The sequence below is a fragment of the Lactuca sativa genome, chromosome 2 (assembly GCF_002870075.4).
Source record: "Lactuca sativa cultivar Salinas chromosome 2, Lsat_Salinas_v11, whole genome shotgun sequence".
NCBI classification, from domain to species: Eukaryota; Viridiplantae; Streptophyta; class Magnoliopsida; order Asterales; family Asteraceae; genus Lactuca; species Lactuca sativa.
This window is the reverse complement of record NC_056624.2, coordinates 191,008,132-191,032,002: the sequence shown is the minus strand read 5'-3', so window position 1 is coordinate 191,032,002 and position 23,871 is coordinate 191,008,132. Positions and strand designations below refer to the sequence as shown.

Genomic DNA, 23,871 nt, shown 5'->3' with positions numbered 1-23,871 from the left:
GTTTAGTGGAAGGAACTTGAGAAATTAGAGGCTAGCATCAAGGGGATTGTGTAGATCTGGGATCTATATCAGTTTGGGCATATCTCAGAGGTAAGGAGCCATTATCTTAAGCTATTTCCTTTTTGGTTCCTCCTTGGTGGTTGATTTGGAGTTCCTTAGCTTGTTTTCGGGTTTGGAGTTTAGATCTGAGGTTGCTACTCCAGATCTAGGCTTGTGATGGTCCAAATTGTCATAAAGCTTATGTTTAAGAGTTGTTGGTGAAGCCCCATAGTCCTTAACCCTAGACCTAGTGTGTTTTGGGCCTATATCTCCTTGGTTTCACATAAAGTTTGCAACTTTATGTGAGGGTTAGACTGTAGAAGAGTGGATATATGGATTGGAGCCCCTGCATGGCTCGAAAAGCCTTTGTATGGATTGAGAACTGGAGAGACTCGGCGAGTCACATGGGTGTACTCGGCGAGTTTTATGAACATGTGCATGGACTCGGCGAGGTGTATGAACATGTGCATGGACTCGGCGAGTTGGAAGAACAACTCGACGAGTCTGTTGAAGATTGCCTTGGACTCGGCGAGTCTGTTCTTGGACTCGGCGAGTTTGGTCGCAGAACCCATCCTCTTTTGGTTAAAGCTTTGGATTAGTGAGTCTGTTGGCGACTCAATGAGTTGGACATGATGGAATTCCGTGTGACATCCCCATTTTCACGGCCAGAAAAGACCAATTTTGTTTATGCTTTATAAAAGTCAGAGTACTTCTTTTCATAAAATTGTTGCGGAATTTGTTCCCAGAAAAACACGATAAATACGTTATTAAAACATTTTCGAAGAAACGTATTTTATTCATTTTAAAACATTTGGGATGTCATTGTCAATACAAAAACATAAGCATAAACAGAACTTACATTTATTTACACTAGTGATCTACATCTCTTTAATCTCTCAGTGTAATGTGACTTCATATCAACACCTGTGATATAAATAAACTGAGTGGGTCAGGTTGGGAAACCTGGTGAGTACATAGGGTTTTCAACCCACAATAATATAATTATTATGTTTAAACAATCAAGCAATTAAACCCAATTACCCATCCCCATTATCTTCTTTACTCTTAAGGATCTACCCTAAGAATCAGCTATTTCTCGTTCATTCATTCCTAAGGATTATCCTAAGGAATCGGCACGAAGTCCATCGTTACCAAAGCTTATAGATTACAACTGGTGAACACGTAGTCCAAAACATATGGTAAACACTTAGTTCAAAAGTAACTAGTGAACACACTTAGTTCAAAATACCTAGTGAACACACTCAGTTCAAAGATACGTAGTGAACACACTCAGTTCAAAATACCTAATGAGCACCTAGTTCAAAAACACCTACAGGTTACGAGCTTACTAGCGTTCCACCGGACCCTCTAGTATCGCCTATGGTCATCATCTATACTCCACTAGATGACTGGATCACTGACAACATTGATGTCTCCCATCGTGTTATCGCAAAACAACTATTTCATCTACCCATGTTTTACCCAACACATTTTGTAGATATAAAATACATATACAGTTTAAATCATTTAAAACATGTATAAAAATCTTTCACCCAGCATAGACAGCAAGTATTCAAACAATATGCACACACAGCACGTAATTTATATTAAAATACTTCATATCTATGTGTAAGATGAAAGAGACTATGCACTCACTTGAGAAGGTGGTGACTCGGTACTCGGACAGCGCTTCGTTTACTTTAAAATAGTTTCCTTCGACGAAACCTAGTATTATTACCACTAGATTTTAGTCTAATATTTACCGTGATTAATTATTAGTCTTATTATTATTATTATTATATAAGCGTTTAAACAATACTTTCTAACCACTATGTACAGACAGGGGCCAGACATAAAACACCGGAGGGCAGGACCATTTTGGCATATAGCACTTCTGAAATCCAACAACCCTATGCGGCCCTTTAAACCAGATTTCCCGTACCGCAAGTAGTTAAAAAGATACTATAACGACACTTATATAAGTCATAATAATAGCTCAAATATTTATTATAAATTTAAATAACAATACTAATTTTAAATATAAACTATATTTAAAATAGGGTAAGCATAACTTACTTACAAGGGATTTTAGCTAGGAGTCGGGCTCTGTAGGGGCAGAACTTCGTCGCTGAATCTTTCTAAGAAAGATTCGTGCAGCGCTTTAGCGCTCACCTTACTATACTAAAACTACAGAAAGAGAAGTCGAATCACGAGGGACCGAAATGCTCGGGGGATAAGGAGAGAAAGACTCTTGAATCAAGAGAATGGTGCAAGAAATATCAGAGCCCAAGCCTCTTATTTATAGTAATTGAATTTACAAAAACTACCCTCCATAATTACTTAATGACCTTATAATTATATAAACAACTAAACACCCCTTTATAATACTATTTTAAATAGATTTAACAATATTTGCACTAAACTATTGTCGAAAGAACTCAACATTAGTCTTATAATGACCGCATCGTCGATACCTTTCTAATGATATATACATATGTATATATATGTGTACGTATATATGATTTATACTTTATTTTAATACGTAAATATGCTATTATAATTTGTAACTCGGTCATACGAACTCTGTTTTTGACGTTGTTTATATCCACGCGTAGGTGGAGAAGTACTCTACAACTTTTTTTAGACCCTGTCGGCTAATTTTGACTTTATTTTTAAAGTTATATTTTTAACAGGCCGGGACAGGATTGGTCCGTTAAATCCTCATAACTTCTTCATCCGACGTCCGTTTTCGCCCATCTTTTTCTCGTTATGCTACTCTTAACTAGATCTTTGATTATTGTTCAAGTCGTGTAGGCTAAAAATCGCTCGATCTAATATTCGAATTTCGGGCTGTACACTGCTAATCCGAAACTTCGAAAAATCATAACTTCTTCATACGAAGTCAGATTTGGGCGTTCTTTTTCTCGAAGTTCTTAGTTTAACATATTCTACGACTTTCGTTTAGAGCGCCAAGGCTAAATCTCGCTCTATCGTAAATTCACTATTTACGCCTCCCGGTATCGAGTCGGTTCCGTCGCGAAACTTCGACGGGTCATAACTTCTTCGTTATAACTCGGATTTCGGCGTTCTTTATATGTATGGAAACCTAGTGACATATACTACAACTTGGTTCAAATTATTTATAAGCTTTTATCGAAAAATCGTTTTCGACACTTATTGCCTCTAAGTTGACTAGCCCGGATCTGCGGGCGTTACAATTTTTGTAGCATCCCCCTCCGGCACGTATCACAATATTGTCTGCTTTGGGCCACTCGGCATGAGGACTTCCCAGGGGGTCACGCATCCTGGTACTACTCCCGCCCGAGCACGCTTAACTGCAGAGTTCTTATGGGATCTGCTGCCCTCACGACTTTAAAACGCGTTGTGATAGAGAAGGTATCCACACCCCTTATAAGGAATGCTATGTTCTCCTTCCCAGCCGTTGTGGGGTCAGATCTAACCCACTTGACAATATTGTCCGCTTTGGGCCACTCGGCACGAGGACTTCCCAGGGGGTCACCCATCCTGGTACTACTCCCGCCCGAGCACGCTTAACTGCAGAGTTCTTATGGGATCTGCTGCCCTCACGGCTTTAAAACGCGTTGTGATAGGGAAGGTATCCACACCCCTTATAAGGAATGCTTAGTTCTCCTTCCCAGCCGATGTGGGATCAGATCTAACCCACTTTCACCCCTCATTATAGGGTTCGACGTCCCCGTCGAACACATCGACCCGTGCCCTGGCTCTGATACCATTTGTAACATTCCCCTCTGGCACGTATCACAATATTGTCCGCTTTGGGCCACTCGACACGAGGACTTCCCAAGGGTCACCCATCCTGGTACTACTCCCGCCCGAGCACGCTTAACTGCAGAGTTCTTATGGGATATGTTGCCCTCACGACTTTAAAACGCGTTGTGATAGGGAAGGTATCCACACCCCTTATAAGGAATGCTTAGTTCTCCTTCCCAGCCGATGTGGGATCAGATCTAACCCACTTTATTCTATTATAATTTGTAACGTGTTCATACGAACTCCGTTTTTTACGTTGTTTATATCCACGCGTAGGTGGAGAAGTACTCTACAACTTTTTTTAGACCCTGTCGGCTAATTTTGACTTTATTTTTAAAGTTATATTTTTAACAGGCCGGGACAGGATTGGTCCGTTAAATCCTCATAACTTCTTCATCCGACGTCCGTTTTCGCCCATCTTTTTCTCGTTATGCTACTCTTAACTAGATCTTTGATTCTTGTTCAGGTCGTGTCGGCTAAAAATCGCTCGATCTAATATTCGAATTTCGGGTTGTACACTGCTAATCCGAAACTTCGAAAAATCATAACTTCTTCATACGAAGTCAAATTTGGGCGTTCTTTTTATCAAAGTTCTTAGTTTAACATATTCTACGACTTTCGTTTAGAGCGCCAAGGCTAAATCTCGCTCTATCGTAAATTCACTATTTACGCCTCCCGGTATCGAGCCGGTTCCGTCGCGAAACTTCGACGGGTCATAACTTCTTCGTTATAACTCGGATTTCGGCGTTCTTTATATGTATGGAAACCTAGTGACATATACTACAACTTGGTTCAAATTATTTATAAGCTTCTGTCGAAAAGTCATTTAAAGTGGGTTAGATCTGATCCCACGTCGACTGGGAAGGAGAACTAAGCATTCCTTATAAGGGGTGTGGATACCTTCCCTATCACAACGCGTTTTAAAGCAGTGAGGGCAGCAGATCCCATAAGAACTCTGCAGTTAAGCGTGCTCGGGCGGGAGTAGTACCAGGATGGGTGACCCCTTGGGAAGTCCTCGTGTCGAGTGGCCCAAAGCGGACAATATTGTGATACGTGCCATAGGGGATGTTACAAATGGTATCAGAGCCAGGGCACGGGTCGATGTGTTCGACGGGGACGTCGAACCCTATAATGGGGGGTGAAAGTGGGTTAGATCTGATCCCACGTCGGCTGGGAAGGAGAACTAAGCATTCCTTATAAGGGGTGTGGATACCTTCCCTATCACAATGCGTTTTAAAGCCGTGAGGGCAGCATATCCCATAAGAACTCTGCAGTTAAGCATGCTCGGGTGGGAGTAGTACCAGGATGGGTGACCCCCTGGGAAATCCTCGTGCCGAGTGGCCCAAAGCGGACAATATTGTGATACGTGCCAGAGGGGGATGTTACGTTCCGAGATCGTTGAACTCGACGAGTCTTGGGGCGACTCGGCGAATTGAGTCGTGCTATAGGAGTTTTCTGAGTATAAGAACTCGACGAGTCGACGGGTTGACTTGGCGAGTAGAGTCAACCAGGAAGGTTGACTTTGACCGAGGACTTTGACTTTGACCAAGAGTTGACCTGTTTGACTTCCAAGGGTATTTTGGTAATTTTAGTATTTATGGAATTGGTTCTTTGGTAGTGTTCTGTGGTGAAGTTCGTGTCGGTGGTCGGAGCAGCTTGGTCATGTCTCTTCAGTCGACAATTGTAGGTGAGTTATCCTCACTATATCGACAGGGTCTACGGCACCAACGTCGGCCCTTTATTGGCTGGAAATCTGGGTATTGTTTTTTATGTTATTGCTTTGCTAGATCTGCATCCTGGTATTTAGGATGGTGTTATGTTAGTGACCTGGTTAAGGTCGGTACCCGGTATATAGGGTAATGTTGTGCTAGTGACCGGCTAGGTCGGAATCCTAGTTAAGATGTTGATATGCTATGTGATATGTTAGACTGTTTGTCTGGTTAAGGATTTGTTATATGATTAATTGTTTTATGTGCACATGTTTGTTTGACGAGGGTTGGGTTGAGGTGGGTCCTGCTTTGTGTTGTAGGCCAACATACCCAGGGCGGACCAGATATTCCAAAGGCCCAACAAGCGGTCCGGATAGGCTGAAGGCCCCAAGAGGGCGGACCAGACGTGTCGAGACTTGGAGAGTGGACCAGGCCGACTGAAGGCCCGGTGTGGGCGGACCAGTCATACTATAGATTCAGAGAGTGGACCAGGTGGATTGAAGGCCCAGTGCGGGCGGACCAATTACACTGTAGACTCGATGTACATGGCTAGACTCGGAGGGTGGACTAGGAGGACTGAAGGCCGGTGCGGGCGGACTAGTTACACAGTAGACCTGATGTGCATGCCTGTTCTATTTGTGATATGTTATGAGTATGTTTATGTGTGGTTGGTATTTTAGGGGTAACTCACTAGCTTTTGGGCTTACAGTTCAGTGTATTGTTTCAGGTACTTCAGGAGATCGTGGCAAGTGAAGGCGTGATCGTACCGCTCCTCATGTTTTATGATTTATGTGATATGGTTCTGGGGGATACTCTGATGTTTAAACTATTTTGAAAACAAGTTCACTAAACTTAATGGTTTTTGAATGAAATCAAATGTTTTAATTTGGCTCAAATTTTATGGGTGTTACAATTATACTCGCTATACCTGGGTTAATCTTATGAAACACATGTATGATTTCTTGACATTTACAACAATTTTAGAGCTCTTGTTAAAGCTCAACCTATGGTTGTGATATAGTGCTTCAAGTGTGACTTAGGGGGTGAATATACCTCTAATTATTTTATTAAGTTACTTGCTTCTGATGGTACCATACATCAGTCATTGTGTATTGATACTCCTCAGCAAAACGGTATGACATAATGGAAACACCGTCATATTATTGAGACAACCCGTTCATTGCTCTTGTCTGTGTGGGTCCCTAGTGCCTTTTGGGGAGAATCAGTCTTATCAGTTGTTTATGTGATTAATCGTGTTTATACTGCATTGAATTCAATAATTTCTCCTTTTGAGAAGCTACATTGTCACCTACCAGACTACTATGCTCTATGAGTCTTGGATGTACTTATTTTGTTCTTCGTCCTCGTGTTGAGAGGAACAAGTTGGGCCGAAATCTACTATTTGTGTATTTTGGGGTACGGTGTTGGACAGAAAGGATAGCATTGCTATGAACTTGTGAGTTAGAAGTTATATGTTTCCCAACATGTCTTTTGGAACATATTCCTTTCTACTCGATTCCTGTTACATCCCACAATGTAACAAAGACATATGTCCTGCATATTGATCCTTTTGATATGGATATAGAGGCTCGAGATTCATCTATGCTACCTGATCCTCCAGTTCATGACACACCCGCTTCTTCAGAGAGTTCCTCGACTAATCCTGTTCTTGAGTCTGCCCCTTCGACTGTTGAGATTGAAGACCCACCTCCACCACCCCTCAGGAGGTCTACTTGTCCTATCAAGTCCACCAAGCTTCCAAATTTTGTTTACTCTACATACTCAAGATCATTTTCTTCATTTATAGCTAACATCCATCATCTGTCTAAACCCGAAACGTATAGAGAGGCTATTTAGATCCTCTTTGGCATAATGTTGTGGCTAAGTAACTCACTGTTCTTTATCAAACTCAAACATGGGATTAGGTTTATGTTCCTCCTGGGAAACATATGATTGGTTGTCATTGGTGTACAAGATAAAAACAAATTTTGATGGGTTTGTTGAGCGGTACAATGCTAGACTTGCAGCAAAAGGGTATTCCTAACAGTATGGTTTTGACTACCTGGAGACCTTTGCCCCAATGGCAAAGTTGATGACAGTCTGTAATATGATTGTGGTTGCATCCGTTCGACAGTGGAAGATCGTCTAAATGGATGTCAAGAATGTTTTTTTGAATGGTGGCCTCCATGAGGAGGTTTATATATCTCTCCCTCGAGGAATTCAACACCAGTCAGGTGAGGTTTTTCGGCTTCACAAAGCTTTGAATGGTCTCAAGCAAGCACCTTATGCTTGGTTTGAGAAATTTTCCTAAGTGATTACCTCTCTTGGATTTGTCTAAAGCAATCATGATTCAAATCTGTTTATTAGATGCACAAATACATGACATATTCTTTTGTCCTTATATGTGGATGTCATGATTATTACTGGTGATAACCATGGTGGTATTGAGTCTTTGAAAAATGATCTAGCTCATTGATTTGCTATGAAGGATTCAAGCTTGTTGCGTTATTCTTTCTCATACTAAATGATATATATCTGACTTGGTATTGAGGTAGCTTAGTCTAAGAAAGGGTATATTCTTTCTCATACTAAATAATATATATCTGACTTGTTTACACGGGCATGCCTCTCTGACAATCGAACTATAGATAATCCTCTTGAAACCAATGCACGATACTCTCTTATCGATGGTGTTCCTTTGTCCGATTTGAATCTTTATCAGACTGTTGTGGAAAGTTTGGTTTATCTCATAGTTACTCGTTCAGATATTGCTCGTGCTGTTCATGTTGTCAATCAACTTGGGGGGCTATACTCCGTATTCTGAGATATCTTCGTGGCACTCAGTTCCAGACCCTATTATTTCCCTCTACTTTATCTCTTGAGTTACGTGCCTACAATGATGTTGATTGGGAGGGTGATCGTCATAATCGTAAATCCACCATCAGATTTTGCGTGTTTCTTGGAGAGTCCCTAATTTCATGGAAGAGCAAGAAACAAGACGTTGTCTCTAGATCTTCGGTGGAAGTTGAGTATCGTGTTATGGATGTGACTACATGTGAGATTATCTGGTTACAATGGCTTCTTGCAGATATGGGGGTTCACATTTCTTCACCTACTCCCTCATTGTGATAACAAAAGTGTGATATAAATTGCGAAGAATTCTGTTTTCCATGAGCGGACGAAGCACGTTGAGATTGATTATCACTTCATCCGTCATCACTTACAACTCGAGACCATATCACTTTCGTTTGTTCCATCAACGTTGCAACTTGCATAGATTTTTACGAATGCTCTATCAGTGTCTTGGCTTTGTTTTTTTGTGTAACAAACTCTCAATGCTTATTGTTGTGACATTGTCAGTTGGAGGGGGGGGGGGGGGGGGGGTTAGCCCATATGTTTATGAGCCTTTTAGTCTTTAGCCAATTAGGGTTTGGTTTTTGCTAGTATTTAATTTTTTTCTTCTTGTTTGTAGCTCTAAGCTTTTCTATCAAGAACACTTGTAATTTCTTTCTTTTAATAAGGATGTGATTTTATTATCATTAAAGACACCGATTGATTGTCCCAGAATACCAAATATTAAACATATATGCCTTGCTAATTGGTAAAATACAAATGATTCATAGGGAAAAAATAAAACATGAAAATGAGGTAATTAAATTTGGAAGCAACATTTCACAAAAAAAGGAAAGAGAGAATAATTAATTTTGAAGTTATAACCACAATTAGGAATAACAAAAATACAAGAAGAATATTCATGTTGAATTTCCCTGTAGTGTGCATGACTATCCATCATGTGGAGCAATAAATCAAATACAATATTCACTCAAATCAAGCTTATAAAACTTATAAAACTCTTAGATGTGACTTGTGATTTGAGCAATTGGCATGAATTGGAAACACAAGAAATGGATGATATACTTCTAAGAACAACCATACATACATGAGTTTGTGAATGCATGTTTGAAGAAAAGACACCAAGTAATTTGATTCCTCTTGATTGTGTTGTTTTAGTTGATAACATGGATTAATGAGTAGAGTTATCACAAAAAATTCACAATCCATTTTTTTGTACGATATCATCTGTGTCGATATATGATGATAAACTATACAATATTTTCATCATATAAAATATGATTTCACTTAATGATTTTGTTATATAAAAAATATCCAAAATCAAGATGTTTCATTTATAATTCATATATTTATAAATATAAGTTTATTAAAAAATAAGCTCAAATAAAATAACTAAAAACAAATCTAATGTTAAATGAACAAATGTTATGAAATTGATAAAGAGGTTGTTCTCTTACGTTAATTCTACTCTTCACGTTTTAAACTAATCGAGTGCCAATGAACATAAATGATACTTATGCATCTTTTTACCTAATTTTTAAGGCCTACGGATAAAATGAAAAGGAAAGAATGTGCAAATTGATTACAACCATGGATTAATATTATACTATTTCAATAAAATTTTAGAAAAAAAACATTAAAGATTATACTGTAGATATTTAAGAGGCTCAATTATTCAGTTTTAATAATATAAAGATTTGGAATTACTTGATCGCCAATTAATAATCAAGTTTTACAAATCATTCTATTTAAATCATTTAAATTTCTTTTAAAGGTTTGAGCAAGATCCACAATCATTCAATAGAAACTATTGGAAATTTTTTTTGGGTAAACGGTCATGTTTTCAGTATCTCAAATTACATAGAACATTATTATGTTCATTTTAATTATTAAAATAAAATCTTTGATTAGAAGATATTTAATAAAAATTGATAACACCCCCACAAAAAAATAATCATGATTTATTATTTTGTCGAATGTTTGTCAAAATATTATTTTGTAAAGAAATTATAAACGAAACTAATCTTCTATCTACACGAGAACAAAAAGAAGAAACTAGAACACAAAGACCAGGGGGCAAGTAGAAACCCTAGTTTCAACTTTCAAGGTTCGAGATACTCTCTTCATTTTTAGGGTTCCAATATCAGATCGATCGCAATCGGTTTGTCTGGAAGCTTTGATTTCGTCCGTTTTTGGAGCTTCTACTCGTACAGCTGTGTTCTGTTCGATGGCGGAAGATAATAATAGAAGAAACGGCGGCACTGGAGACGATCGGAGCGAGACGAGTGATTACTCATCTGAGGACGAAGGGACGGAGGATTACAGGCGCGGAGGTTATCATGCTGTTCGTATTGGTGATAAATTTAAGCATTCGAGATATATTGTTCAGAGCAAGCTCGGTTGGGGTCATTTTTCCACCGTTTGGCTCGCTTGGGACACTCAGAAATCGGTATGTCTTCTACTTCTTTCGTTGTACCTGAGTTTCCGTTAGTCAATATCAGTGGTTTCGTTGATTCTGGACAAAATTGTTTTCTATTCTAATACTACTTCCTCCTTCTATCAACTATACCAAACTCTACTTTAGATAACTTGCTTGTTTGCATTACAAAGATTCTCAAGCTTATCATTCGCGATATATTAGTACAGAGAGAATAAACTTTTAAAGCTAATTAGTTTAATTTGAGCTCTGAAATTAGCTGTTTGAGGATTGGTTTTGATAATTTGAGCACTGAAATTACCTGCTATGTTGTTTATGATCGCTTGATGTTTTCTAATTGACGAATTAAAACCTGGATTTGGTTTGTAGAGATATGTAGCTTTAAAAGTTCAAAAAAGTGCTCAACACTACACCGAGGCAGCAATGGATGAAATCACTATATTGAAGCAGATAGCTGAGGGGGATCCAGATGATCAAAAGTCTGTTGTGAAGCTTTTGGATCATTTCAAACACTCAGGACCAAATGGACAGCATGTTTGTATGGTTTTTGAGTATTTGGGTGATAATCTTCTGACATTAATCAAGTATTCAGATTACCGAGGAGTCCCTCTCCACAAGGTTAAAGAAATTTGCTTCCACATTTTAGGGGGTTTGGATTACTTACATCGCCAGCTTTCCATTATACACACTGATCTTAAACCAGAAAACATTTTACTTCTATCCATGATTGATCCAGAAAGAGATCGAACAAAATCAGGCACACCCCTCATCCTCTCATCAAGTAAAGATCTTTTAGCTGACTCCGGGCCTTCTAAAGAAGTTAAGAATTCAAATGGTGATCTCACCAAGAACCAGAAAAAGAAAATCAAGAAAAAGGCTAAGAAGGCTGCCCAAAACGGTGCTGGAAGGGAAGATCTTGATGAAGTTGAACAAGACAATGATTCAATCAATCCTGATTCTTGCTCTAATGAGAAACCAAATGGGGTGGACTCCATTGAAGACCATGCTTCTTCTTCAGTTGTGAAAGATGACTCCAAGAATCATCCTGATGTAAGGGAAAGGAATCAACTTCGTGGAAGAGGGAGTCGATCAACAAGACAAAAGCTATTGGCTGATGTTGATGTTAAATGCAAGTTAGTTGATTTTGGTAACGCATGTTGGACTTATAAACAATTTACTGGAGATATACAAACTAGGCAATACAGGTGTCCAGAGGTTCTACTGGGATCCAAATATTCAACTTCTGCTGATCTATGGTCTTTTGCTTGCATTTGCTTCGAGCTTGCAACTGGTGATGTCCTCTTTGATCCTCATAGTGGTGACAACTATGACAGAGATGAGGTGAGTTTTTTTAACATTTTACTTTTGTTGTGACTTGTGAGTATATAATGAGTTATGACATATTGACATGGTATGTACTTTTTACAGGATCATTTGGCTCTAATGATGGAACTTCTTGGAATGATGCCTCGAAAGGTGAGTTGGGTGGATATGGATAATTGATGGTTTATGTTTAAGGTTTATAACATGAAAAAAATTGATATTGCAGATAGCTTTAGGTGGGAGATACTCGCGTGAGTTTTTTAACAGACATGGGGATTTGAGGCATATAAGGCGATTGCGTTTTTGGCCTTTGCATAAGGTGCTTAAGGAGAAATATGAGTTTAGTGAACAAGAGGCGACTGATTTGGCTGATTTTCTTGTTCCTATTCTTGATTTTGTGCCTGAGAAAAGGCCTACAGCTGCTCAATGCCTTAGTCATTCATGGTTCACTGGTGGACCTCGGGTACTTACTCCCAAGGCTGATGTTGTTGATGATGATAATAATAAGAGTTGTGAGAAAAGTAATGAGAAACATGAGAGGGAAGCTATGGAGGCTGGAGTTGGGAACATAGCTATTGGCGGAGTTTCAAAGACACCATCAAAACAAGCTTCTTGAGGTAACTATTTTATCGTTTTAGGTTTTTGATTTAAAAGTTATCTTATACATTTATTTGTTTTTTTACTTTTCAGTTGTCTGGGCTTAGCAGTTGATATTTTTGACCGTGGCATGGGGATTTTGTGCATCAGGTTATTGGAAAAACATTGCCAATTTTCTTAAGGCTGTATGCATATTCTTTGTACAATTTATGTATTAGGGGGATTTGCTTGGATTGGTATGATTTATGATGATCCCAAACCAATTGTACATCTTATTGGACTGGGTCCGTGATTTTCTTTTTCTTTTGCTACCAAACAAATGAGAATATGCATTAATGCATATGCGCATGTCTTAATCTGGATTATTATTATTATTTTTTAATACTACTTTTATTTGCCAATCTGTTGAAATCTCTTTGGTCCCATTTGACAGCAAGTTTGGGCCCTCATTTTGTGTTATTTCTGATATCCTCATCTTGATCAATGCCCACCCTGGATACTCTTATGTCTTGTCTATTTGTTTTGATGATTTTGCTTTTCTTTTTTTGTCCCCGATTCTATTTATGTATAAAATATGATTCAACAGTAATCCAAGTAATTCACACTCAAGCATTAACATTTTAACAATGATAGTATGTATCGCCTCCCTCACATAACAAGTAAATAAATTGTATCCACAAGAAGAAGAAAGATCCAAATCAGCAATAATATCTTCTCTGGGAAGTGAAGTACAGTACTAGACTTGAGAGTTTTGTCATCTTGCATCATGTCTTGATTTGGGCAGGTGAGGCTAAAAATGGTAATTCCTTGTTGCAAGTCTGAAATGATACTATCTGAGTTTATGTGATGTGACTTTGATCATACATACGGGTGTAACTTAGTACATTGTTTGCAAATTAAGCCTAAAGTATTTTCCTTGTTCTGAGGTATGTGTACATGACGAAAAACGCCACCACAGCACCAAAGATGATTCCTCCTGTTGTAAGCCAAAATGCAAACTGCATATATATGGTAGAAATAAGACATATGATTTGATTTTTCCATTAAGCATATGATTAGAATAAAGAAAAGAAAAAAGTAGTATACCACATGTTCTTCAAGGTAGGATTTTAGATTCATGCCAAATATACCTACAATAATACAACAACAAAAAAACAAACAGAAAGTGAGTGTGTTTTTATTATTTAAAAGAAAAAAAAGTCATAGAATCGAGGATGGAGAATTTTAACCTGCAACGAGAGCACCAACTGCAACACAAAAGGTCCCAACCTGAAGAAGCAACTCAAATCTGTTCACCTCAAGCCTCCGAGAGCTGATAACAAAAACGATTAAGATTAATTAATAATAATATTAAAAATTCCTCAACAACAAAAGTCAGACAAAAGTAGTAGAAGATTACAAAACCTTAGGTTAACAGATATGGAGTCTTCCATTTCTCTTGCTGACTCAAGAAGCCTTTCTGCTTGATTATGACATGATTCACATCTGCAAAAGCAACCACACACATAAATGATAAATCACAATTCTGGACTTCAAGTGGAAGTGGTTCAGGGACCATTGTACCTTTGAAGATAGTTTTCCAGTAGCATCTCAATTTCTTCCTCTTCTTCTGCATGTGAGAAATGAGAATGATTCCAACAGTTAGAATATTCAACAGTCAATAATAATGGGAATGGGCATCTAGTTTGAAAATATGTGACAAGTAAGTTACCCTCGGCTATCTGCTTTTCCTGTGGGACAGAGCACTCCAAATCATTGTTTCTACTGAGGATGCAGTTTCTGCCCACTATACAAAGGCGACGTATTTCATGAGAATCCTCAAGTATATCAAACAACATTTGTTTCAGTGCCCCTGCTTTCGATCCCAATTCAACCTTCAATGCCATAAAAAAATTCCAATTATATATGTATGGCAAGTTGATGTGATGTACAACTGAAAATACATACCAAGGTTTGCTTGCTAATCCGAAGTTGCTCCAATATGTCAGCAGTTAACTTGTTTGGCAAAACCTCTAGTAAAGCTTGAACCTGAACAATACATACATACAGAAATAAAAGCTTCTCATCATTTCCATAAATTATAAATATGATCTTGCTGTAAAATGAAAGATAATTACATATATACTCACTATGTTTCCATACTCACACGTGGGTCTAATTCCATCAGTCTATCCTCAAACCGTTGTATTCGCGAATGCAGGGCAGCTTCAACTACCTGAAATATCAAGTTCAAACTCCAATATTCTTTCTAATAAACATGGGAGAGAAATCAGTCAATCACCATTAACCAACCTCAAGTTCAAAGGGCATTACAGGGCCTCCATTACTGCTTTTAGGATTTAATCGTGGTAATAATGCATCTATAAAAGCTTTCCCTGCTCTCCTAACATAAATAAACCACAAAATACCAATCTTAACTATCCCTTTAACCTTTGATTTCGCAAGATATGGAGGAAAACAATGCTTACCTGTTGTAATTAAATATAAACACACTTTCTTGCATTGCAATTGCCCGCAATGGCCCCAAATTTAATAGTATGGCATTCTCACGAACCTGCAAAACACCCAAAATTCTTCTACACATCAACCACACAAGTCATATAAGTGGTAAAAAAAAACTACTAATGGATCATAACTTGAGCCTAAATGCAATTATAAGTCATTATCAAGTAGATTATTCCCATGATCTATCTTGCAGTTTCAAATGATCTTCAAATAAGAAGATAAATTCTTTAATGAATTCAGAACGCCAATTTCATTTCACCTTGGGTATAATATGTAGGTGCCCTAAAAGCATATGCAATTTTGGCAGCAAATGAATTGATGGAATATCTCAGAATGGAGATGAAGAAAGTGGCTACAGGATTTTGATTTTCTTAGGCATGAACTAAAACACCATTGGTGATAATTTGAGTTGATATCTTACCAGCAACGAAGGCATTGTATTGGTCAACCATAGTGAAGGATCAACACTACGAATGTCTCGAGGGCGGAGACCTGCAACCAAAACCTCATTTTAGTGAAGATGCAGAGAAAGTAATCTCAGTAAATCACAACTCAGATGTTGTGGTATTAATCACAAGTATAAATAAGGTGAAATGCAATTAGGAATAGCTTGTATGTGCATATGAAGAAGCTTGAACATCATAGATTTTTGAAAAGCGCTATATAGATTGAACAGAGAATGGCAAGTAACAGCTACAATTTTGTTCACTAGAATAGCAAAAGTTATGTTATTAATTAGAACATTCCACACACCACTCGACTTTAGTAGATCCCGTCTATTGATTTTTCTGGTCGACACCATTCCACTTGAACTCACTTCTACAACCTTTAGAGGAATAAACATAAAACTCTATTAGAAACGTCGATCAAGTTCACGATGAAATAAGCTAAACTAAACTGCCACTTAAGAATTAGGATAAAGTAATTCTAGGTATATCAATCTCCCCAGCCTGAAGCCCTGAACTGCAACTGAAGCAAAAATGGAATTGGATAATTTCGTAACAGACCTCATAAACCGGTTCACGAATCCCAAGGTTTAGAGCATCAGACAAAGACGATACATTCCTTCGAGAACCACCGTCCTCCGCCTTCTCCACATTATTGGGACTCTGATGAGAGTTTTCACGGGAATCGTCATCGTTGTCACTTGTTAACGTGTCGACCTCTCTCTCCTCCGTCGATTTGCCATAACACCTAAACCTAACAGTCGACGAGAATTTCGGTAGAACCGGAAACAACGAATTCCCAGTGTTCCGCAGAGCGATCACTTGGAATTTTGACCGGATCAAAGTGTATCCCCTAAATGGAGCGTACGACGACGGAGATGGCCGATGACCCACTGGTAAATGAATTAACTGTGATGGTGAAGAAATCGGAGTTGTTAACGCCATTTTAGTTCTTGCAACTGAAGTATGTCATCGGCGAACTTTACTTTGTTTGGTTTTGTTTGTAGAGGATAATACAAAAGGTTTGGAATTCGAATTCCTTGGAAATTCGTATGAATATATTGGTGTGGTTGTGGTGATTATGAGCTAGCTAGTGAAGAAGACGACAGTTGCTGTTCTGGTGGTTATGTTGTGTCCACGTCGGTTTTATCGACCGTATCCCGTTATCTTTCGCCAAAAACTCTTTTTCACGATACGGAATTGTTTTTATATGCGTGCAAGACGAATCAAATTCAAACATTGTTTTCCAATAGTAATTCGATTACATCTAGTTGAAATTTCAACATCCAAACTAGGAATGGCAATGGGGCGGGTTCGGGCGGGGCATGGTTTCCCAAACCCGAACCCGATATCTACATATGTGCCCGAACCCGACCCGATACCCGACGGGTTTCTTATCGGGGCACCCTGTCGGGGCTGAAACTCTCCCCGAACCCGACCCTAAACCCGAAACCCGATAATTACCCGAAAACCCGACCCTAAAACCCGAAATATGGCAGAAAAAAAAGAAGGAAAAACTATAAATACATAATGATAAATTAAGACGATGCATAAACTTAATTTCATGGAAGCCAATAAATACTTTTATATTCTAATAGCAAAGATAGTTAGATACAGATTCATAGTTCAGACCCAAATGGTGCAATCTAAGGAAATGAAATATCAATAAACATATTACATATACCATATGTAGAGAAATCAGACTTGGTGAATAAGCTATTAAGCTGTGATCGAAATTAATACCTAAGATCAATAAGCTATTAAGCTATTAATACCTATGATCAATAAACATATTACAAATGGTGCAATCGAAATTAATACCACAAACAGATTTCAATGTTCATACCGATTTCAAGAATCGAAATTACAAATGTTCATACCGATTTCAAGAATCGAAATTACAGGTTGTGATCGATTTCTTCGTGAATCTTGTGGGTTGCGTATCCGTCTCACTGGTCGCTTCTTGCTGGTCGCTGCCTCGCCGAGTCGCTGCTTCGCTAGTCATCGCACGTTGCTGAGTCGCTGCTTCGCTGGTCGTTGTCTCCTTGGGTTTTTTGATTTCAAATTTTCAATCAACAGCGAGGGTAGATGCAAACAAAATTTTAGGCTCAAATCAACAAGCTAATCAAACTTGAGGCTCAAATCAACGAGATTGCGAACATGTGTGATTCGAACAGAATTTTCAAAAAAAACGCTTAATCTTACCTAAATCCGGAGTGAGTCGTCACTGCCTTGCTATGTTGGTGTGGAGAAATCGGACTTTCAAGTCTGTCGTCGATGAGGTCGCTGACAAGGGTGAAATTGGAGTCCTTATAGCTCAAATCGGAAGCTAAAATAGGTGGATTTCGAACAAAGTTTGCAAGAAAAGAGGGTCAATGTGACTTGATATCGGAGTTCGTCGTCGATTAGTCAACCTGCTTTCGGAGTCCGTCGTTGACTCATCACTTCCTTGTTGCGTCGGAATAGAGGATGGATGTCTTGTGGTGTATCGCTGCTTTGCTACCACTGCTTGCTACTTGCTACTTCTACGAAATAAGAGTAATTTCGATTTTTGGGTGTGTCGGCTGGAGTAGAAGAACGAAGAGAAGTGTAAGGAGGATACTGGAGTGGAAACGTGATTTTAGGGTTATGTCTTCAAGGGGCAGCAATGTAATTTCATATATATATATATATATATATATATATATATATATATATATATATATATATATTCGGGGCGAGGCGGGGCGGGGCGCGCATATCCCACTCCCTGCCCCGAACTCGGATAAAATACCCAATAAAGACCCGTTACCCGACCCGAAACCCGATAAGAGCGACCCGACCCGACCCGACCCGAAATCTTCGGGAATCGGGTTTCCCCGTCGGGTTCGGGTTTTTTTGTCATCCCTAATCCAAACTCGATCAGTCGGTTTTTAAATGAACATCCGGATCCGATCCTAAATTGAACCGATTCACCGATTGGATATCCAATTATCATTTAATTGAATATATCTTAGTGATTGGATATCCAATTATCATTTAATTGAATATATCCGATTATCACCCGATTATTATCCAATTATTAATATATATATATATATATATATATATATATATATATATATATATATATATATATATATATATATATACTAGCCGTTTACCCACGCCAAGCGACAGGTGTGACAATGGTCGTTGAATTCTGAAAGATGAATTAAACCGTAGAAATGGAAACGTCAGCGATATATATCCAAGATTTGTGAACATCAATTGAGAGATTAGGGAAATACGGAGATAAGGAATGAACCGGATCAAAATAGCCTAAGAATAGGGGATAAGAGATTTGACATTTTCAACTGTTGACCATATGTACTCTACTTTTTTTGTAATGCATAAATTGATTGTACAAATGCATTGTATGTTTGTACGACTTAAAATTCAGCATTTGACCAAAAATGCTTTATAAGGTAATTAAGATATATATATATATATATATATATATATATATATATATATATATATATATATATATATATTGATATACTAGCCGTCTGCCCGCGCAAAGCGGTGGGTTGCGAATAGTTTTTTTTTCTAGCAATTAGTTTCTTTTCGTCAGATAATGATTATTTTCTTCCAAAATTCTAAATGACGTAAGTCATAATTTGGCGGCAAATAAAATATAATGGAAATGTCGAATTGATATATAACGAAATTTAAAAGCATATCTCATCATGCCAAAGGAAGGGTATGGGTATATCAGTTTTGCAAATAATCTTATAATCGCATGAAAGCCCAAATAATAGATAACAATAATAAAAAAAAAATTGTATGCTTATGATTGCCCAGAAAAAAAACCGGTAGAAAGAAAACAAATTTGGTACCTAAGTGACATGATGACCCATATTCAAGAGACCAAATTGCATCTCAGCTCGATGCATTTTGATAAACTGAACACAAATAAAAACAAAAACCTATCACTTTTATGGATATAACTTGAACCCATAGGCAAAAAACAATTTACTTGCTTCCATTAGTAGAACTCACTTTTCAGTCATCTAATTCACAAAAAACAGCCTCACATGCTTTCTTAAGCTTATCAATCTGAAACCCAGAAAATTAAAAAAAATACTCAAGTTTTATGAAGAAATATTGAACATGACCTGATTATATTAATGTGGACAAACAACAACTAACACTTTTTATTTATTTCTTTATTTTTTTCCTTTGAACCATGCATTTTAGGATCTATTTTAAACCCAAAAATGAAGAAATGAAAAAACAAGAAATTAATAAAAAACAAAAAGGCTAACCAGTTTCTCAGTCATTGAATTGGTTATTGGAAGGGTAGGGGATCACAACTTGATGACCGTTGCAGGCTAAAAAATAAGATGAAAAGAATTAAGCACTAATTGAAACAACCCAAAAATACGACCCAAAAATTTCAATTTTTATCATAATAAAAACATGAAACCAAGTATCACATAACAAAATCATACGTTGCGTGTTTCAAAACCATGATAAAATACTGAGAGAAAGAAAACTGTATCACGACTGAATCCAAACATATCAACTAACGGAATCAACTCCCAGAACAAAGACTGAAGTTGTGGTGTGTGCGATGCCATCATCCCGAGCTCTTCCCTTTGCTTGCGGAAGTACCTGAAACCAAAACTGAAACTGTAAGCACGAAGCTTAGTGAGCTCCCCCAAACTACCACATACCATACAATACATATAAAGCACATACTGGGCCTTGCCCACTGCATCGGACCGAAGTCTGGAACTGGCTGCATCGAACCGAAGTCCGGAACTAACTGCATCGGACCGAAGTCCGGAACTGACTGGGACCTTGTCCCCTGCATCGGACCGAAGTCCGAAACTGACTGATCATGGCATAGCATAACACATATCAACTAATATAGACACATATACTGCATACTGCATCGGACTGAAGTCCGGAACATATAACACACAAACACGCTTGAATCACACAGACATCAAGCATAGTGAACTACTGCTTCGGACTGAAATCCGGAACTACTACTAACTAAACGGACCGGCATTGTGGCCGTAGACCCGTTCCTACTAGAAGGAAACTCACCTCGTGAACTGGCTGCTGTGTGAATGGCTCTAGAAGCTAACTGCTGCTGCTCCGGTATCTCCCCGGCTACAAATCCATAAACACACTCAATCAAATGTTAATCACTACACTGGGGTAAAATGACTCTTTTACCCTTGGTCAAAGTCAACTCTCCCGGTCAAAGTCAACCTACAGTTGACCTGACTCGCCGAGTTGGGCCGCCAACTCGCCGAGTCTCTAGTCTCACTTCTCGACCCTACTCATGGCTACTCGTCGAGTATGACACCTACTCGACGAGTACCCTCTCGATTCAAGAACTCAGACAATCTGCATCCGACTCGCTTAGTCATATGAACAACTCGACGAGTTGTTCTTGAGCTAAGAAGATTGCCTTGGACTCGCCGAGTTGTATGAACAACTCGTCGAGTCCCTCCATTACTGAGTCTGCCCTCCAACTCACTGAGTCCACTCTACTACTCACATGCTCCCACTCGACATCACTCAAAAAGGGGAAAAACGGGACTCGCGACTTGACTCGCCGAGTCGTTCTTCCGACTCGCCGAGTCACATCCATGCAGCTACTCTAAATTCGATTCTGCTTGAATCCATCGTCTAAAACTTATAGATCTGGGCTTCCTTAGTTCGATTAGCACGTAAAGATTCTATATCTTTACGTGCCCATAAGCGACCAAGAAGATAATAAGGCTCAAAAAGCATAATAAAGGCTAGATCTAGGGTTCTTATGCAAAGCATCTTCAAAAAGGCAATAGATCCGGGCTCTACAACTCCTAAATGAACAGATCTAGGGATCTCTCGACCTATTAAAGCATCTATACAACTATAAGGCTTGGAAAATGCATCAAACTAGCCCTAGAAGTGTTCTAATGGAGGTCTAAAGCATAAAACAGAAGGAATCCGAGAAATACCTCAATGAACTCTGATTTTGCCCTTGGATCTTTGCTCTACACCTCTTCTCTTTGCTCCTTTCTTCTTCTTCTTCAAGCCTTCAAAATCCACATAAAAACACTTAAAACAAATAAGGGATGGATTAGGGTTTCTCATAGCTCTCTGAGGGTGAATGAGGCGAGTTTGGGGCACATAACATTGCTTAAATAGTGAGCAACCCGGGGATTTAGGGTTTCTTCCTGGCAGGCAGACTCGCCGAGTCCCGAATATGGACTCGCCGAGTCGCCGACTAACACGTGCTTGAAAACTCGACCCTACTCGACGAGTCAAGCCATAGACTCGCCGAGTCCCTTAATAAAACTTCTAAATAAATGTCACGGGAACAACATACCAGAGATGGGGCGTTACAATTAAAATGATAAAACAACTTCAAAATCATTAGCATAAGAGCACTTACATCTTCGATCTGTTGATGTGAGGAGTTGTGGAGATGTCTCGTGACAAGAGTTAATGTACATACCATAATTAGCTACGGAAGATGAACATATATATAACCAAAAGAGGAGAACAAAAAATCTTATGCAACATGTTAAAATAAACCAAAACCCCAGCTTCCAAAAAAACAAAATTGAATGCAACATATCAATAATGAGTAAATCTGTCACCCTTATCCATAAGCATATGTCACGAAATCATTAAAGATATCACCTTCTATCATCTTCATTTATGCTCCAGGACCATTTAAACAATGGTACCAAATGATGAATCCCTTGTTTCAAAAGAAGGCATATTAAAACCCTAAATTGATAGATAAATAGGTAGAAGGATTTCTTTGAGACCGGTGGAAAATGATAAATATTGTGATAAAATCAATGATTTAATAGACCTAGAAAATTCAAAATTAGTTTTTTATATATCAATACCAGAATTTTACCTTAGATTGTATGAAAAATTGAAAAAAAAATCTTAATCAAACTAAAGATGCTCAAGCTTCAGATAGATAATAAGATACAAAATAAATGAGTTCGATAAAAAACTAAAAACCCATTCCATTCCACAAATGGAGTCTTCAACGGACACTTGTTCTATTTCCATTGACACTTGTTCTATTTCCATTTATTCTTTTGCTGTTATAATGCTTCATCATCCATGTGAAACCTAGTTAGGAGTGAAATCACATCAATTTCTTCTCTCGTTTACACAAATAATCAACTATTGAAAAATCGATACAAAAAATATTGTGTACAATAAATCTAATTAGGAGTGAAATCACAATCAAAATAAGAGATCTAAGAGTTTTACATATAACTTACTTCAGCCAGATTTGGCAACATAAATCCAGCAACACTGTCATAGGGGATGTCAAACCCTAGCACGAACAGTAACAATAGTGAGGTTGTCAAACAATGATGATAATAAAATGTTTCCAATTAAGATTATTGGGGTTTTTTCTTCATCTTCCAATCCTCGTTCCATTTCCCTCGTTCCCCTATTTTGTCCATCAAAACGAATGATGATGATTAGGGCTTCAAAACAGGAAACATGTCAGAAAAGGGATTGAGAGAAAGAGGTTTATAGGAGACTAATAAGAAGCAGAAACCTATAAGCACAACAATGGTTAGGAAGGAAAAAGGTCGTGACTCGTGGTGAGAAACATGGTGGTGGTGATGGGTTGTGACAGTGGTGCATGAAGATGAGATGGTATGGAGTTTTTGATAGTGAAGATACGATGGTGAGTAAAGAAAAGCTCACAGGTCCAACACAAACAACAATACTTGTCGCACTAAAGAAGCAACAACACCGGAGATAAGGAGACTGATGGTTGTGAGATGGCAGTGAAGTTCGTTTGAATTTTAGAGAGGAGTCGATAGGGTTTGAGAAATTACGTGGTTTAATCTATTGTGATGTGCCATTTGAATTTCAGATTAGGTGGATTGATAGGGATTTTAATTTAGGATAAGAAGAGCTAAAAGAGTAAAAGAAGGAAAGATAAAGAGTCCAAGTCAAAGTTGATGTTGTGAGACGTAAACATGCAAGAATTAGTTACTTGCACTTTCAGTTTAAATGTTTGTACAATTTAAATTATAATATTATTATAATAATGATTGGTTGTACATTAAGCTTAGAGAGATGAACGTCTTAAAAAAATATTATTATTATATCGAATCTATTTATAGAAATAATTAGATTTCTTTTATAAGATAGT

At 38.1% G+C, this 23,871-nt stretch overlaps 2 protein-coding genes and 2 pseudogenes across 3 annotated transcripts; 3 read left to right on the top strand and 1 right to left on the bottom strand.

Moving 5' to 3' along the window:
- Nucleotides 1-4,742: 4,742 nt before the first annotated feature.
- LOC128132516 (5S ribosomal RNA) lies at nt 4,743-4,860 on the top strand (annotated as a pseudogene).
- A 5,293-nt stretch (nt 4,861-10,153) lies between these two features.
- LOC111901447 (uncharacterized) lies at nt 10,154-13,153 on the top strand. Its single transcript, XM_023897296.3, has 5 exons — nt 10,154-10,842; nt 11,200-12,171; nt 12,259-12,306; nt 12,380-12,770; nt 12,844-13,153. Exons 1-4 carry the CDS (start codon nt 10,621-10,623, stop codon nt 12,767-12,769), a joined length of 1,632 nt encoding a protein of 543 aa, XP_023753064.1. The 5' UTR covers nt 10,154-10,620; the 3' UTR covers nt 12,770; nt 12,844-13,153.
- Nucleotides 13,154-13,328: 175 nt separating this feature from the next.
- On the bottom strand, nt 13,329-16,874 carry LOC111901448 (magnesium transporter MRS2-11, chloroplastic). Of its 2 annotated transcripts, none has more exons than XM_042899350.2 (13): nt 16,263-16,874; nt 16,009-16,081; nt 15,677-15,747; nt 15,219-15,304; nt 15,043-15,130; nt 14,897-14,965; nt 14,698-14,778; nt 14,462-14,624; nt 14,314-14,359; nt 14,155-14,235; nt 13,980-14,062; nt 13,837-13,880; nt 13,329-13,748 (listed from the first exon to the last, which is right to left on the bottom strand). In XM_042899350.2, the coding sequence occupies exons 1-13, from the start codon at nt 16,644-16,646 to the stop codon at nt 13,653-13,655; spliced, it is 1,365 nt and encodes a 454-aa protein (XP_042755284.1). In that variant the 5' UTR covers nt 16,647-16,874; the 3' UTR covers nt 13,329-13,652. The 2 variants fall into 2 exon arrangements, with proteins under 2 accessions (XP_042755284.1, XP_023753066.1); XM_023897298.3 differs by having other exon boundaries at nt 15,043-15,133; nt 16,263-16,873.
- A 4,086-nt stretch (nt 16,875-20,960) lies between these two features.
- Nucleotides 20,961-23,871, top strand: part of LOC111901445 (microtubule-associated protein TORTIFOLIA1-like) — a 4,902-nt pseudogene continuing 1,991 nt past the window's right edge.

Coding starts and splice junctions, on each gene's coding strand:
- LOC111901447 (XM_023897296.3), top strand. CDS start 10,621: ATGGCGGAAGATAATAATAGAAGAAACGGCGGCACTGGAGACGATCGG. Junction 10,843..11,199: donor CTTGGGACACTCAGAAATCG/GTATGTCTTCTA, acceptor TTTGGTTTGTAG/AGATATGTAGCTTTAAAAGT. Junction 12,307..12,379: donor TTGGAATGATGCCTCGAAAG/GTGAGTTGGGTG, acceptor TTGATATTGCAG/ATAGCTTTAGGTGGGAGATA.
- LOC111901448 (XM_023897298.3), bottom strand. CDS start 16,646: ATGGCGTTAACAACTCCGATTTCTTCACCATCACAGTTAATTCATTTA. Junction 15,305..15,676: donor ATACAATGCCTTCGTTGCTG/GTAAGATATCAA, acceptor GGTGTTTTGCAG/GTTCGTGAGAATGCCATACT. Junction 13,881..13,979: donor AGTTGGTGCTCTCGTTGCAG/GTTAAAATTCTC, acceptor GTATTATTGTAG/GTATATTTGGCATGAATCTA.